The sequence below is a fragment of the Triturus cristatus genome, chromosome 5_1 (genome assembly GCF_964204655.1).
Source record: "Triturus cristatus chromosome 5_1, aTriCri1.1, whole genome shotgun sequence".
In the NCBI taxonomy this organism is placed as follows: domain Eukaryota; kingdom Metazoa; phylum Chordata; class Amphibia; order Caudata; family Salamandridae; genus Triturus; species Triturus cristatus.
In genome coordinates, this window is record NC_140587.1 from 464,946,623 (window position 1) to 464,962,282 (window position 15,660).

The following is a 15,660-nucleotide window of genomic DNA, read 5'->3' on the forward strand; positions in this document are numbered from 1 at the left end:
ACCGTCGTCTCTGTTTGTTGGACGTTATGAACTGGGGGAGCACACTACACTTGTAAAAACTGCCCTCACCCACAACAAGTTGTGGCATGCTTCATCATAGGGCTGCTACTAACGTCTCTGCGCAAACCAACGCTAGAGACGGAGCAATAGGGAGGGGTAATCAATACAACAATGATAAAGACACACAGGAAAAAGAAAGGATCCTAAGAAAGTGCAGAAACTTATAATATTAAAACTAACTAAGATATATCTGTATAATAGTTTTATTCATAGATTCCCTAGTCAGAACTAAAAGAGATATACGGATGATGGTGGTGTGAGTTAATAATGTACTCACCACTCCCCCGTCTGCATAGAGGTCGACATGTTTCAGCCGGTTATAGCCTCTTTATCCGGCCTTCATCAGGACTACAAGGATCCCTATGCTCTTATCCTAATTACGCCTTATAAACTCCCCAATTAGGGTTCTTACTCCACTGGAGAATCGTGTTAGTTGGTAACTTTACTCTTCAATTTTAAACTGCGGAAAAAAGAAGAGAAAAAAAGAAATAAAATACAACCCACTGTCAAACTTTACCAACATCACATAGATCCACAAAAGTAAACCGTGTGCTCTCCCCAGAAGACATACGTCCACAAACAACCCAGTAGGTGCGACTTCAATGTTCCAAAAGCTCAAGGGTGTCGCTACACCCACAGCGGAACAGAGCACCAATGGCTCTCATCCTGATGTGTCTCACATAATTCATGTGAACCCCACACCAGATGCCAATTGCATGTTGTGCAAAAGGGATAAAAGCGTGCAAGGAAAACGTGCAAACCTCCACTGTCAACCAGGCCATAGATATTCCAGAAAAATCCTATCACCCATTCAAATATATGATTTCTATCATCCCATGTGCTGTTTTTCTCGTCTCATTCAGTGCGTTCCAAATATCCTCTTACCGAGTTTATTAAATCAGACGCTAAAACAGGCAGTGGAGAAGAGGGCGACCCCCTGTAGTCACACACTGTTGGGACAAATGTTGAAAAATAATAATCATGCTGATCATCCCATCAAACATACATTTCCAGCTCAATTGGAGCAACGACACACACAGCCAGTCGATACAATATCTATCTTTGTTATTATATCCGTGTCCTCTCGAATGAACTTATATATAACAAGGTACTATATACCCCTTTGTTCAAAGATCGCAGTGTTATGCCCGATTCTCAATCATTTTGATTCAAGGACCTCATCTTACACAAAGTCGTATTCCCAACATCTACCACATTGTGTAAGGACCTCAAACATCGGTATATAAACCATCACACCCCATGAACGGTGAATCAGCCCCAATAGGTATTCAACCCTCCTACATACAAATTCCGTGGGATGTCTAGCGTCAGCGTATTGGTTGCCCACACCCCATACTGGTACCCCCTTCACCTTACTTCGTCAAGGGTGGTTCGCTGCCCATGGAATCAATCTCTCTCAGTGCCGCGTCGAAGCAAAGAGCGCCTCTGCTCCGCTCCTTACATCTTCTACTTCCGATCATGTGCTGCCTACGTGGCTGCTATTGGCTCTATATTTGAGCCAGTGGCTCAATTTTGTGATTTCTTTCTGAAACCATTGGTTCAGAGTAGGAGGACGTATTTAAAAGATACTACTGAGGTCCTCAATCTCCTTACGAATATGGATTTTGATCCGGCGGAGGAATATTTGGTGGGGTTAGACATAGAATCCCTGTACACCAATATTCCCCAATTGGAAACTTTGAGGGTGATTGAGGAACTTTTATTTGAACAAGATTGGCAATATCAGACCCCCAGACCATTTATTTTACATCTGGCCGAATTGGCACTCACAAAAAACTTTTTTGAATGCAAAGGGACTTTTTATTTACAGACCCATGGAACATCTATGGGGAGTGCATTCGCGCCGAGTCTGGCGGGGTTGTATGTTTCCTTCTTTGAGGAGAGATATATTTTCAACACAGATAATCCTTGGACACAGAACATCCGTGTCTGGAAACGGTTTATAGATGATGTCCTCCTAATTTGGAGGGGCGATGAAGCATCTATAAAGGAGTATCTGGAATGGTTTAACACACAGAATCCGTGTCTTCATTTCACTAGGACTATTACTAGGGAAGATCTTCCATTTTTGGACTTAGTCATTTATCTTTTTGAAGGAAAATTGTCTACCAGATTTCATCACAAAGCTACGGACAAAAATGGGTTACTCCACTTTGGGAGCTTCCATCCCAAATCACTTAGGGATAACCTTCCGGTTGGACAGTTTCTGCAACTTCGCAGAAATTGTTCTGAAATTGGTAAATTCAGGGAAGAGGCCTGTGGTCTGACTGAAAAACTTCGAGAGAGAGGGTACCCTAGCAAAGTGGTGGGTAGGGCGCAAAAGAGAGCTTTCAATTGTCCGAGAGAGGTACTCTTGGAAAAATCAGAAAGACCAGTCAAAAAGAACACGATATGTGTCACCACATTCAATACATCGTCTACGGCGATTAAACGCATTATTTTAAAACATTGGCGTATATTGAATTCGAGTGGCTTAAGACTTGAGAAACTCTTATTTTCCTTCAGACGAGGGCAGAACATAAAAGATCAATTGGTTCATTCCCGGACTTACAACAACGCTCGAGGGGCTCCTCAAGCGAGTGGTACTCTTGCACCAGTGATGGGCCACACACGTTGTGGAGCATGTGATGTGTGTAAACTAACGAAAAACACGAAAGAAGTGGAGGTTGGTTTACATCACCCTTGGCAACAGAGAGTACACACGAATTGTAATTCCTCCAACGTTATTTACATCATCAAATGCCCGTGCAATTTAATCTACGTGGGGATGACGTTTAGAAAAGTGAAAGTGAGGATTATGGAACACAGGAGCAACATCCGCTGTGCTAGAACAAATACACGTCTCACGACACACTATGTGGAAAGTAGACACACAGTGGAAGAGATATATTGGACGGTGTTAGATAAACCAGTTTTTCCACCCTCCATGAGGGAGGTAGCACACGCACTCTTTATACGTGAACAGAAATGGGTATACCGCATTGGAAGTCATATTACAGGGCTGAATGATGATATAACCTGCTCTGGGCAAAAAGTAATAAGTCAGGATTTATATCTAATCCCCCCTCGTATGAGCTTGAATACACAAGGTGAATGGATGAGCACACAGCTGTCAGAGTGAGGATGGGCCCCTTTGTGCTACTGGGTTGATTGGCTTCACATCATGAGGGACAGGTCCTTGGGTGCGTCCATTATACTCCAAATTTAGCACCTAACATTTTTAGTGTCGGGATGCTGTAGACACTAACATTAGGATTTTTTGTTGAGGTGGCAAAGATATAATGAACATTAGAAAGTTTTTTTAAACATTCTTTAAGCACTTTCATATTAATTTAGCCATGATATGGAATCGCTGTGTATTTGCAAACAATACATATTGGATGGACTAGCTCGATATGGGCGTGTGTAGGCTCCTTGACAGGGGTTAGAACGATTGCGCTGCTTACGTGGGTTAGCGCGCTAGTGTTTTTTAGGACCACATCACGCAGCGCGCTCACGTAGGCAGCACGTGATCGGAAGTAGAAGATGTAAGGAGCGGAGCAGAGACGCTCTTTGCTTCTACGCGGCACTGAGAGAGATTGATTCCATTGGCAGCGAACCACCCTTGACGAAGTAAGGTGCAGGGGGGTACCAGTATGGGGTGTGGGCAACCCACGGAATTTGTATGTAGAAGGGTTGAATACCTATTGGGGCTGATTCACCGTTCATGGGGTGTGATGGTTTATATACCGATGTTTGAGGTCCTTACACAATGTGGTAGATGTTGGGAATACGACTTTGTGTAAGATGAGGTCCTTGAATCAAAATGATTGAGAATCGGGCATAACACTGCGATCTTTGAACAAAGGGGTATATAGTACCTTGTTATATATAAGTTCATTCGAGAGGACACGGATATAATAACAAAGATAGATATTGTATCGACTGGCTGTGTGTGTCGTTGCTCCAATTGAGCTGAAAATGTATGTTTGATGGGATGATCAGCATGATTATTATTTTTCAACATTTGTCCCAACAGTGTGTGACTACAGGGGGTTGCCCTCTTCTCCACTGCCTGTTTTAGCGTCTGATTTAATAAACTCGGTAAGAGGATATTTGGAACGCACTGAATGAGACGAGAAAAACAGCACATGGGATGATAGAAATCATATATTTGAATGGGTGATAGGATTTTTCTGGAATATCTATGGCCTGGTTGACAGTGGAGGTTTGCACGTTTTCCTTGCACGCTTTTATCCCTTTTGCACAACATGCAATTGGCATCTGGTGTGGGGTTCACATGAATTATGTGAGACACATCAGGATGAGAGCCATTGGTGCTCTGTTCTGCTGTGGGTGTAGCGGCACCCTTGAGTTTTTGGAACATTGAAGTCGCACCTACTGGGTTGTTTGTGGACGTATGTCTTCTGGGGAGAGCACACTGTTTACATTTGTGGATCTTTGTGATGTTGGTAAAGTTTGATAGTGGGTTGTATTTTATTTCTTTTTTTCTCTTCTTTTTTCCGCAGTTTAAAATTGAAGAGTAAAGTTACCAACTAACACGATTCTCCAGTGGAGTAAGAACCCTAATTGGGGAGTTTATAAGGGGTAATTAGGATAAGAGCATAGGGATCCTTGTAGTCCTGATGAAGGCCAGATAAAGATGCTATAACCGGCTGAAACATGTCGACCTCTATGCAGACGGGGGGGTGGTGAGTACATTATTAACTCACACCACCATCATCCGTATATCTTTTTTAGTTCTGACTAGGGAATCTATGAATAAAACTATTACACAAATATCTCTTAGTTAGTTTTAATATTATAAGTTTCTGCACTTTCTTAGGATCCTTTCTTTTTCCTGTGTGTCTTTATCATTGTTGTATTGTTTACCCCTCCCTAGTGCTCCGTCTCTAGTGTTGGTTTGCGCAGAGACGTTAGTAGCAGCCCTATGATGAAGCATGCCACAACTTGTTGTGGGTGAGGGCAGTTTTTACAGGTGTAGTGTGCTCCCCCGGTTTAGAACGTCCAACAAACAGAGGCGACGGTTAACTCACCCTACCTCTTTGATGTGTTGTGATATGATACGTGAGGAGGACGAGGTAGGGTGTATCCTTCTCCCCCTCTTTTGTTAGATTGTGTGGTATAAAAATCATCTACCACCAGCTCACAGAGTACCTCAAAGAAAACAACCTGCTTGACTCCTCCTAATCAGGCTTCCGGTCCACCCACAGCACCAAGACCGCCCTGATAGCAGCAACAGATGACATCAGATGCCACCTCGACCAAGGTGAAACAGCTACCCATATCCTCCTCAACATCCCAGTGGCCTTTGACACAGTCTCCCACCACACCCTCATCACCAGTCTCCACATTTGTACCCAAGGTAACACTCTCGACTGGATCACCTCCTTCCTCTCCGGTCGAACACAGGTTCCATCTTTCGCCTTTCTCCACCGAACCCAAAAACAAATTCTGTAGGGCCAGCCAGGGCTCCTCCCTTAGCCCCACCCTCTTCAACACCAACATGATTCCACTTCCACGGACTCAAAATCATCTTTTACGCCAACAACACACAGCTCATCCTATCCCTCACAGAAGAAACCAACACCATCAGAGCTAGCTTCAGAAACACCATGTCTGACATCGCTACCTGGATGAAGTCCAACTGCCTAAAGTTCAACTACAACAAAATGGATGTACTCCTCTTGAGGAACAAGTCCTCTCCCTGGAATGACACCTGGTGGCCCACCACACTCTGCCCCACACCAACCCCCTCCGACCACGCACGCAACCTCGGAATCGTCCTGGACAGCCAACTGACCATGAAGCAACAGGTCAACACCGTCTCCTCTGCCTGCTTCCACACCCTCCGCATGCTCCGCAAGGTCTTCTGATGGATCCCCTTACCCTCCAGGAAACCGCTCACCCAAGCCTTCGTCTACAACTGCATTGATTACAGCAACGCATCCAGAACTCCGCAGAAAGACTCGCCCTCAACCTCCCTAGAAGAACCAGCACCACCTCTCACCTCAAAGCATGCCACTGGCTCCCCACCCAGGAAAGATACCTCTTCAAACTCTTGACACACACCTACAAGTCCCTGCATAACTCTGGACCCACCAACATCAACTACCGCCTGACGTTCCACCAAGTGACCAGGGAGCTCCACTCCACCTCCCTTGGCCTGGTTCACATTCCCCCCCATCCGTTGGAGCCGCTGCGAAGGTCGTTCCTTCTCCTACCTCACCGCCAAGTCATGGAACAACCTTCCCCTCCACCTGCGAACCTTCCCTTCACTGGAAGATTTCAGGAAGAAGCTCAAGACATGGCTCTTTGACCGAGGCTCACAGAACCCGAGCGCCCGGAGAACGCCCGGGGTGACATGTCACTCTCTACATAGCAGCTGATTGATTGATTGATTATTATTTGCCTTATGTGGTTAGTTAGGCATGTGCTGGAAATGAACGAAGCTCACAATAGTGTAAGAAAAATTGATCTTAGCAGAATTGATGGGAACAATTTTAGTAGCTGGTTAAATTGCAGTATGTCATTACTAAGTATTCTGATAGGTACAATGTAATTCTCTCAGGTGGCAGATATTACTTGAGTGGTGGAAAAAACACTCAATGGCAAAGACAATAGGTGTGGCTGTAGTTTCAGTTTTAAACCACGCCTCGTGGGTTTCCAGAGGCTTTTTATTGCACAATGGTGGTGTTGATAGAAGTAAGGGTTATAGTAGTGCTAAAAGTAATTGCGATGATAAATGTGGACATGGTGGTGGTAATTATTATTCTTGGCAGAAGTAGTGGTGGTAATGTTAGGTATTGAAAGCATGTGTGACAAAGAAAATGAACGTGTAAAAAACAAGCATTTGCAATGCAATAGGTCTCGCATTATAAAAGTGTGAGCAGTTGGCATTGCTAATAATAATGCATCACTAGCTATTGGCATTGTAAATGATAATGGCATTTATTCATGTGTTTGTTTTATAAAATAGATAAAAAAGGCATTGTCATGAACAATGCCAATAGCTTAAACTTTTGCAAATGTGAGACCTATTGCATTGCAAATGCTTGTCTTTGTTTGCTGGAGTTATCCACAATCGTCGGCCCACGCCTTGTCATTGACATCATCAGATACGTCATCCTCAATGGAGATCACCCAAATACTGATTTTAATATAATTTCTCTTTGGGCTTTTAAACGTGTTTCTGTCTGCTGAGGAATGTAGATATTTATTTTTCCTACTATAATGTTATGAGTGCACATTGGTATTACTGTCTGCAGGCCTGCGGTGTTGGTGCCAACGTGAGAAACATTTAAACAGTGTCACAACGCGTTTGTAGATCGCCTCAATGTTGGCAATCTTTATTACAGCTGGGATTTTGGTGTTTTTTTTTAGGTCTGCACAAATGTGCTTTTTTTCCAACCTTTGCAAAAGTTTGTAGCAACGTTCAATGAGATACACCAACTCGAAGTGGGACACCAACACGTTCTACTTTTTTCACTCAATTAAAGATTTATAAAGTGCAACAAATCACCTGTGAGTGTCTCAAGGAGCTAGAATGGCCAGTTGCTTGGTGGTCATCTGCAATCTTCAAATTGACAAAATCTTCAGCAAAGTTCTGAAGTTGAACATCCACACCATAATAATCCACATTTGTAAAGCGTGAACAATCACCCGTAAGGGTTTCTAGGCGCTGGGGGCCGTCGGGAAGATGAAGCAAGCTATTGCCCAGAGTCACATGGTGCTGGGCTAATCTGCCGCCGGGGATCGAACCGTGATCCCCAGATTCCGGAGTCAGTCGCCCTGGCCGCGGCGCCACACCTCTTCCCTTCCCATAAGAACGCCCTCACTACATAATTTGTCTATCGCACTCTGTGACAACTATTTAAAGGGGCCCCATTTCCATACTTCCACTGGGGGATCATCGAATGTCAGCATAAACTCTGGCCTTTCTCACACACATTTGGGAACTGGCTTTGGCATTAAGCCAAACCCCGCTTACAATTATACCGCTGCAACTACATTAGGTGCACTCTCCTTATCTTGTATTACAAGGAGTGATACTTGCATCCCACACTTCTGTGATGTAACTTTCAGCACGTGCAACCACACTGGTCTCCAAGATTTGCTATATTTCCATGCTACGCGCCCACCCATGTTCACACAGTAACTATATGCTGTATATGACTAAGAGGTTATAAGAGAAGTCATCGGAGATGCCATCAATGATGTCATTTAACACGAAATGATTGATGTAATGTGAGGTAATAAGCAATGCATGGCAGGGCTGCAAGTTTTGGTTAGCTCAGTGAACTATAACTGCTGAATTTCAGTGTTTTTTGTTTTTAAATGTTAGTTTTATTTTGACATCTAATTATGACATCACTTTAACCTTTCTTTTTTATGTGAATCAATATATAGTGTGTATGTGTATATCTATATACATGTAATTGCACATGGATTAGTTTTAAAATACACACTAAAGTTACATAACAGGGATTCATTAACAGCGTCTCGCGCACATCTGCCTTTTAAAGAAAGCTCGGTTGGCTAGTGCACCTGTTGTAGAACTGTACGAGTCAGTTTAATCAGAGTTGCTGAGCAGACACATTACTTTAACCCGTCCACGTGTATGTAAATGGCTACATTTCTTGCATTCTGGTACTTGTAGTTTTTCCTGGTACCATATGTGTCGGAATGGAAAGGTTGTACTGGACGAGGTATTCACACCTGGCCTGGTACATAATCCCAAGTGGCCCCTTGGCCAGACCAGTCCAGTCATGGCTCTTTAGGCAACATTTGTGTACTGATATACTGGACCGATTCATACAATGTTAAATGGGAAACTACCAGCCCCAGAATGCAACATCCCGTTGACTAATATGGCATGGCTGATGAAAGGAGTCGGGCATGACGTGGGGCTGCGGGACAGCTAAGCCAGTATTACAACTCGAGATCTTTGCACTAAGTATGGTCAAAAAAGCTTCCGTCAGAGCAGCTCGCGGGAACTCGAGGGTTACACCGCATGGTGAAAACAAGTTCTATTTGCTGCTCTGTGCCCGGGGTCCCTGCTGCTGCCCACTGGTCTGGCAGTGCCCCGAGTACGCTCTGCATTATTTGCCTTGCTGGCATTGCGTCAGTCCGTGCCAAGCCCACAGCAGAGGCCGTCTCAAAGGTCAGGAAATCCGCCGACCGCGCCCCGTCTGGAGTAGTGCCTGGAAGCGTTTAGTAATGAACAAGTGAGCTGTTCCCGCCTCGCAGCTTCTCCCGCGTCTCCTCCCACTGCTCAATAATAAATGCGAGAGTTGCCGACTTCGGAACGGAGAAACTAAGGTGCATATTAACAAGCCAGGCGATAAAATTATCGTCGCTTTAGCGGCAGAAAACTGCCGCTAAAACGGCGATAATGGGCTTGATAATATGCTCTATGGAATTCCAATTGAAGCCCATGTTAAATGTGAATGACATCTAACATGGGCTTCAATTAGAATTCCATAGAGCATATTATCAAGCCTATTATCGCCGCTTTAGCAGCAGTTTTCTGCCGCTAAAGCGGCGATAATTTTTTCGCCTGGCTTGTTAATATGCCCCCAAGTTTGAGCCTCTGCTGTGAGGCTCATCCTGTGATTCTGGGCAAATCACTTCAAATTCAGGTGCCTGCCATAAATGAATGTGTCTGCAAGTGGTGCTCCGGAAAAGCACGGTGTAGATGGTTAAGTGCTGGTGCTGAGCACCGGAAACCACCGACTCAAATTAAGCACTGCTTAAAAAGAAAAGCGAGAATAGCTCTTGCAACTGACCTCTGTACAACCGGCCGGCGGCTGTTTGCGTGTAGCATGTGGGCCCTAATGCGAACTCGAGTTGGGGCCACTCGTGTTTTATCCTTCAGAACTCCTTAAATGGATGCCATTGATTTGAGCAGCAGCGCCAATAAGGATGAAGCAATTTAGCCCGTGGTCATCGGCTTTTCTTTGTGAGAGACCCCAGGGCTTGTAAGGGGTTGGATTGTTCCACTTTATTGAAAACCTAATTTTAGCCGTCCATGAGCCCTGGGTCGTGCTTGGCACTTTTAGCTAGTATCGAGGATTAATTAGTAAATGCGTGACTACAGGTCCCAGAATGCAAAGGGCTAACTGAATAAAAACGAAAGCTGGCTGATGGATCCATGGCCGCTATAAACAGTGCAGTAGGCCTATATTTTGGGGGACAATACACCACTGCAACACTACCTGCATTCTGTTTCAGAAGAACTGCAGTCTGTGCAGCCGCTGCACGATCTAAGCAGGCCTCAGAAGAGAGCCTTTCCAGGCTAGGCAGTGGCAGGAACAGAGTTAATCACCGCAAGTGTAGAGTGCATTTCTAGAAATAGTTCCAAAATATGTTGAGACAGACACGAGAAATGCAGCCAGTCTTCTTTTCGTGCATTGCTATTTTACTGTTCAATGTCTTCCTAAACAAGACAGGGTCTGAGAGAGGGAGGGGTCGGGTGAGTCTCAGACAAACGCCACAGTTCAGGAAAGAAGACGGATTGGCGGGTGGAGAGACGGGAGGACGAGAGAACAAAGAGAGATAGAGAAGGGGGCAGAGAGAGTAGAGGCACGAAGAACAAGAAGGGCTGGGCGAGAAGGGAGGGGGGAATGCCAGCAACAGAGGAGCCCGCGAAAGTGAAAGTGATCGTGATTAGATCGCTACGGAGGAAAGACACATGGCGCTGCGCGCTTGCACGTTCACGTGCACTGTAGCTTTAGGCCACGGCAGCACTTTGAGAAGCCCACATATAAAATGTCTCTTCGAGCCTTTGGCTCGCGAGACCTAAAAAAATGATCGTGCATTGATTGAGTGTACGTTTTAGATGCAAAATAGTTCTTCCTGCATTGGAATGAAAGCACTGATAGGGGGCGACAAAACAACCAGTTTCATGCAGGCATAGACAATTACTTCTCTGGGCTGATTGAAGCCCGCTGTGTGTATATCTTAAGTAATTTGTAACAAAAGGTACGGCAGGCAGCATTTCCAGTGTCACAGTCGGGTTATTCTCACTCTTTCTTTTATTTTGGTGGCATTTTCTGGTTTTCATAGAGAGGCTACCGATAATTGAACTAGCAGGCAATAGCAGTCCACAAAGAAGCTTAATAAACTGGAAATCTGCCCCTTATGAAACTTCTGTGGTTCACGGTTGCAAACTTTCATATACATTAATGCAGTATATGAAGTAGGTGTCTGAGAACTGAAACTAGATTCAATTCGGAGGGCAATTTATAACAGAAACTGTTTAATCTCATACGGAGAATAGGACACCGATCTTTTTTATGTGTCACCTAAATGGATTGAAAAGTTGTGTGCTCTGATCTCATGCATTAGTGTAACTATTGTAATGTTTTACCTTTCACAACATTTTTTGGTATACATCTGCGCTGTCAAGGTATTTTGCATTTGTAGACAATTTTGGCTTTTCTCTTGGACTGTGAGCATGTTTGATCAAATTTGTATAGTGGAAACAATCTTTACTTACATATTTTTTATTTCCAACTGTGGAATATCAGTCATGAATAAACTAATGGAAAACAAGAAAATGATTCGCAAATCCCTACAGCCAGCAAGACCTTTGCGACGCCTTAGTCCCACTAGTTGTAAGTATCATTTGAAAATGTAATCACAGATTTGTCTTTGCATTGAAAAAAGATTGGAAAAGTCAGTTGAGGACCCACCAGCAGCAAATCATATTCAATTGCTTGAGTTGAACTTACGATGTAATCTAAAATCTGTAAATACACTTATATTTGCATTCCTTCCATTCTCAAATTGTATGTTAGATCTACCTTGTGGCTCATATTGGAAATATGTCAAAACTACTAAATGGAGTAGCTGAGGATTGGAATTGCAAAAACGATTCTGGCTACTGAATACATCTTCTGCTCTTCTTTCTCCTCTGTTCTGTTTTGTTCGTTGACATCTACAAACAGCAGCTTCACAACTGATGCCTATCTTTTTAGTCTATTTCTATATGGTATCACTTCCTTCGTGGTGAAGAACTTGTCTTGATCATTCTTAATGATAGCTACCATTTTACGCTCCCTATTTCTCATAATCCTCTGCAAGCGCCACCTAAGGACTTCAACTTCATGGGAATGGCCAGTAACACTCTAGTGTGCATTCATACTGCGCGTTATTCAAAGAGATAACAAACATTAGTAATGCACAAGGTTGCTCCTATATGATTAATAAGCTGTTTTTTTGCTGTAAGTTGTAGCTTTTTCAGTAGTTGTAAAATGGAGTAAGTCTGTTAAAGTCTTATGGTTTGTTTATGTACAATAAAGGCAACATATTGTGCTGTTACTAGTGGTATAGTGCGGTTAAGTATTGGCAATATTTTGAAAAATTAAATGAGGGAATTAATAGAATTACCTTATGTAATAGCAATATTAAGTGTTTAGATGAGTTCTGATAACTTTTGAGCTTGGTGCCACTGCACCTGCAGCACCATCAAATCATGCCCCTAGTGCCTGCAAGATAACTGCATTTGTGACCGCCTGTTTAGTAGTGAAATATAGCAATATTTGATGTTTAGAGAAGTTATGACAACTTTTGGCCTAGCTGTCACAGCACCTGCTGCACCATTGAAATCATGACCCTGGTGCCTGAGAGGGAACTGCACTTGCGATTGCCTGTTTAGTAGTTAAATATAGCCATAATTGGTGTTTTGAGGAGTTCTGACAACTTTTGGCCCTGGTGCCACTGCATCTGAAGCACCATTGAAACCACGACCCTAGTACCTGCTACGTAACCGCATGTGTGATTGCCTATTTAGTAGTAACATTTAGCCATATTCTGCATTTAATGAGGTCCCTAGACCTTTGGACCCTGGTGTCACTGCATCTGCTGCACCATTGAAATCGTGTCACTAGTGCCTGTAAGTGAACTGCACTTGTGACAGTCTGCTTAGTAGTTCAATATAGCAATATTTGGTGTTTAGATGAGTTCTGACAATTTTTGGGCCCAGTTCCACTGCATCTGCAGCACCATTAAAATCTTGACCATAGTACCTTCTAGGAAAACTGCACAAGTGATTGCCTGTTTAGTAGTAAAATGTAGCCATATTCTGCGTTTTGTGGGGTTCCTAGAGCTTTTAGCCCCGGTGCCACTGCACTTGCTTCACTATTAAAATCAAGCCTCTTTTAACTGCAAGATAACTGCAATTGTGACTGCCGGTTTAGTAGTAAAATATAGCATTATTAGGTGTTCACAGGCGTTCTAACAACTTTTGGGTCCGATGCCACAGCACTTGCTGCACTATTCAAATAATGATCCTGTTGCCTGCAAGATAACTGCACTTGTGACTCCCTGTTTAGTAGTAAAATATAGCACTATTAGATATTTCGTGGGGTGCCTAGAGCTTTTGATCCCAGTGCCACTGCACTTGCTGCTCTATTGAAATCATAGCCCTGGTGTCTGCTAGGTAACTGCACTTATTACTGTCTTTTTGGTAGTAAAATGTAGCAATATTTGGTGTTTAGTGGAGTTATGACAACTTTTAACCCCAGCGCCACTGCACTGGCTGCACCATTTACATCAAGCCCCTTTTAACTGCAATTGTGAATGCTTGTATAGTAGTAAATTCGATCCTATAATGCCTACAAAGTGCAAAGAAAGGCACCGATGCATGAATAAGAAATTCCACAAACGTTCTAAGGCTAAAGCATCTGCTTTACACCACAAAGTAATAAAAACAAAAGCAAGCATTCCCGCATACTGTTAAATGCTGTCTGCCTTTTCCATGGGAAGAGATCCTGTCTTATAGTTTAATAGTCCCTGAAGTCATGGACAGTGAATGGGGTTTAAACAGTGTGAACAGCGTTAGCTGAATATAAGTATTCTAAATGTGTGCAGCCAGGGGAAGATAAGTATCTTTGAACAGCAATGTCAGAAAAAAGTTCTATCCAATAAAGCGGATTGGGATTAGTACTTTGGCCTTTGGAACTGATAAGAAAAGCCCCTTTAAGATATATAAAAAACAATAGATTTACAAGCACAGCGCAAGCGTTGTGCAGGCAAAACCTGAACAAAGTAAGTTCTTGCTGTCATTATTACATTGGTGTCTGCTACTCGGCTATATACAGCACATGCCAGTGAGCCAGGAAGGTGCGCTCAAATGTATTGTTATTGGCATCTTTTGATTGTAGACCCCAATGACCTGAATACGGACATCAACAATTTCAATAATTGATAAACAGGCCAGGACAGCAGCATGTACCAAAAGGAGTCTTTAGAGCGCAAGAGAATGCTGAGCTCATGAATACCATCTTCGAATACTAGCCTATCTGAAGATAGAATCCCCACAGTGACTGCCCACAGCCAACTCTTGAATGAAACTGAATCAGCAAAAACATTCTTGTGCGCACTGACTGTGTTGGAAAAACACACTCCCACACTGGAAGGGTGGTGGTGTTCTCCCGGACACACTGTGGTAGCTTGGCTCGAGTGGTCAGGAATCAGGCTCCGTGCTAAGCATACGTCATACCCATACAATAACCATGCGTGCATCCGTTCCAAAAACGACTCTACACCGTAAAAATTATGAAAATATCTTTCTTTATCTTCTTTTTCTCTTAGTTGCTGATTGGATAAATAAATAACAATCACAATATACAAACTTTTTAGATAGTGCAGGACAAATAAATACTGGCTTAATGATTCAATAAATAGGGGTGATCATAAATAATGAAGGCATAAATATAAGTGCAATACATACAGGCAATTAAATATTCTGAGGCAATAAATACTGTAAACCAATAAATATTGTGCATCAATAAATACTGTGGACCAATAAATACAGTGAAGCAATAAATAGGTTAAATACAATAAATACAGTGCCCCTAATAAATACTTAAAAGCTGACAGTGACACTCATAGAATCAGATCACTTTTGAATTCCTAAGGGCTGATTTGGCCAAGGCACAGCTTGTGGGGATGTGGAAGGCTTGAGGGTGTCTACTCCCTGGCTTGGACAAGGCTGAGGCCTAAACTGAGGTAGATCAAGGGGGGAATACCAGAGACCTGGCTCTCTCCCTCCACACAACCTCTCTAGATTAGTCCCAGCTCACACCTGGCACAGTCAGGTTGGTTCCAGCACCTCCCTAGCCCCTTAGAGCAGTCTCTCAGGTCTCCACAGGGCCTTAGGCGCCCTCTACTCCACTTACTGCCCTTTTTCTGATGCTCCGACACCGCTGGAGTCGTGTCGACGCCGTGAGGCGGTTCCGGTTCGATGACGGCGGCCTCGGCACAATGTCAGTTCCTGACGACGCCGGTAGGCGGTTCCGGATCGATGTCGGCGGCCTCGGCTCGATCTCGACCTCCGATTCGATGGCGTCGGGCAGTCTTTACTCGATGTCGACTTCGGGCGGCTCTGGTCCGATGGCGACCTCGGATTCGATGACGTCGGCCGGCCTTGACTCGATGTCGACTTCCGGCGGCTCCGGAGTGCGATCCTCACTCCCGACCTCCGGTGCTTCTCTCCTTAGGTTTCCGGCGACTCCGGAGTGCGACCTCCACTCCCGACCTCCGGCACGATTCTCTCAGGTTCCGGCGACTCCG

At 43.9% G+C, this 15,660-nt stretch overlaps 1 protein-coding gene across 9 annotated transcripts in view; it reads left to right on the forward strand.

Annotated features, from left to right (window-relative positions):
• Positions 1 to 15,660, forward strand: part of C5_1H8orf88 (chromosome 5_1 C8orf88 homolog) — a 579,684-nt gene that overhangs the window by 142,642 nt on the left and 421,382 nt on the right. For all 9 annotated transcript variants that reach the window (XM_085604097.1, XM_085604093.1, XM_085604088.1 and 6 more), the window contains one exon: positions 11,613 to 11,699. In XM_085604097.1, the coding sequence (XP_085460223.1) occupies positions 11,615 to 11,699 (85 nt within the window). In that variant the 5' untranslated portion in view covers positions 11,613 to 11,614. The remainder of the gene's footprint in view (positions 1 to 11,612; positions 11,700 to 15,660) is intronic.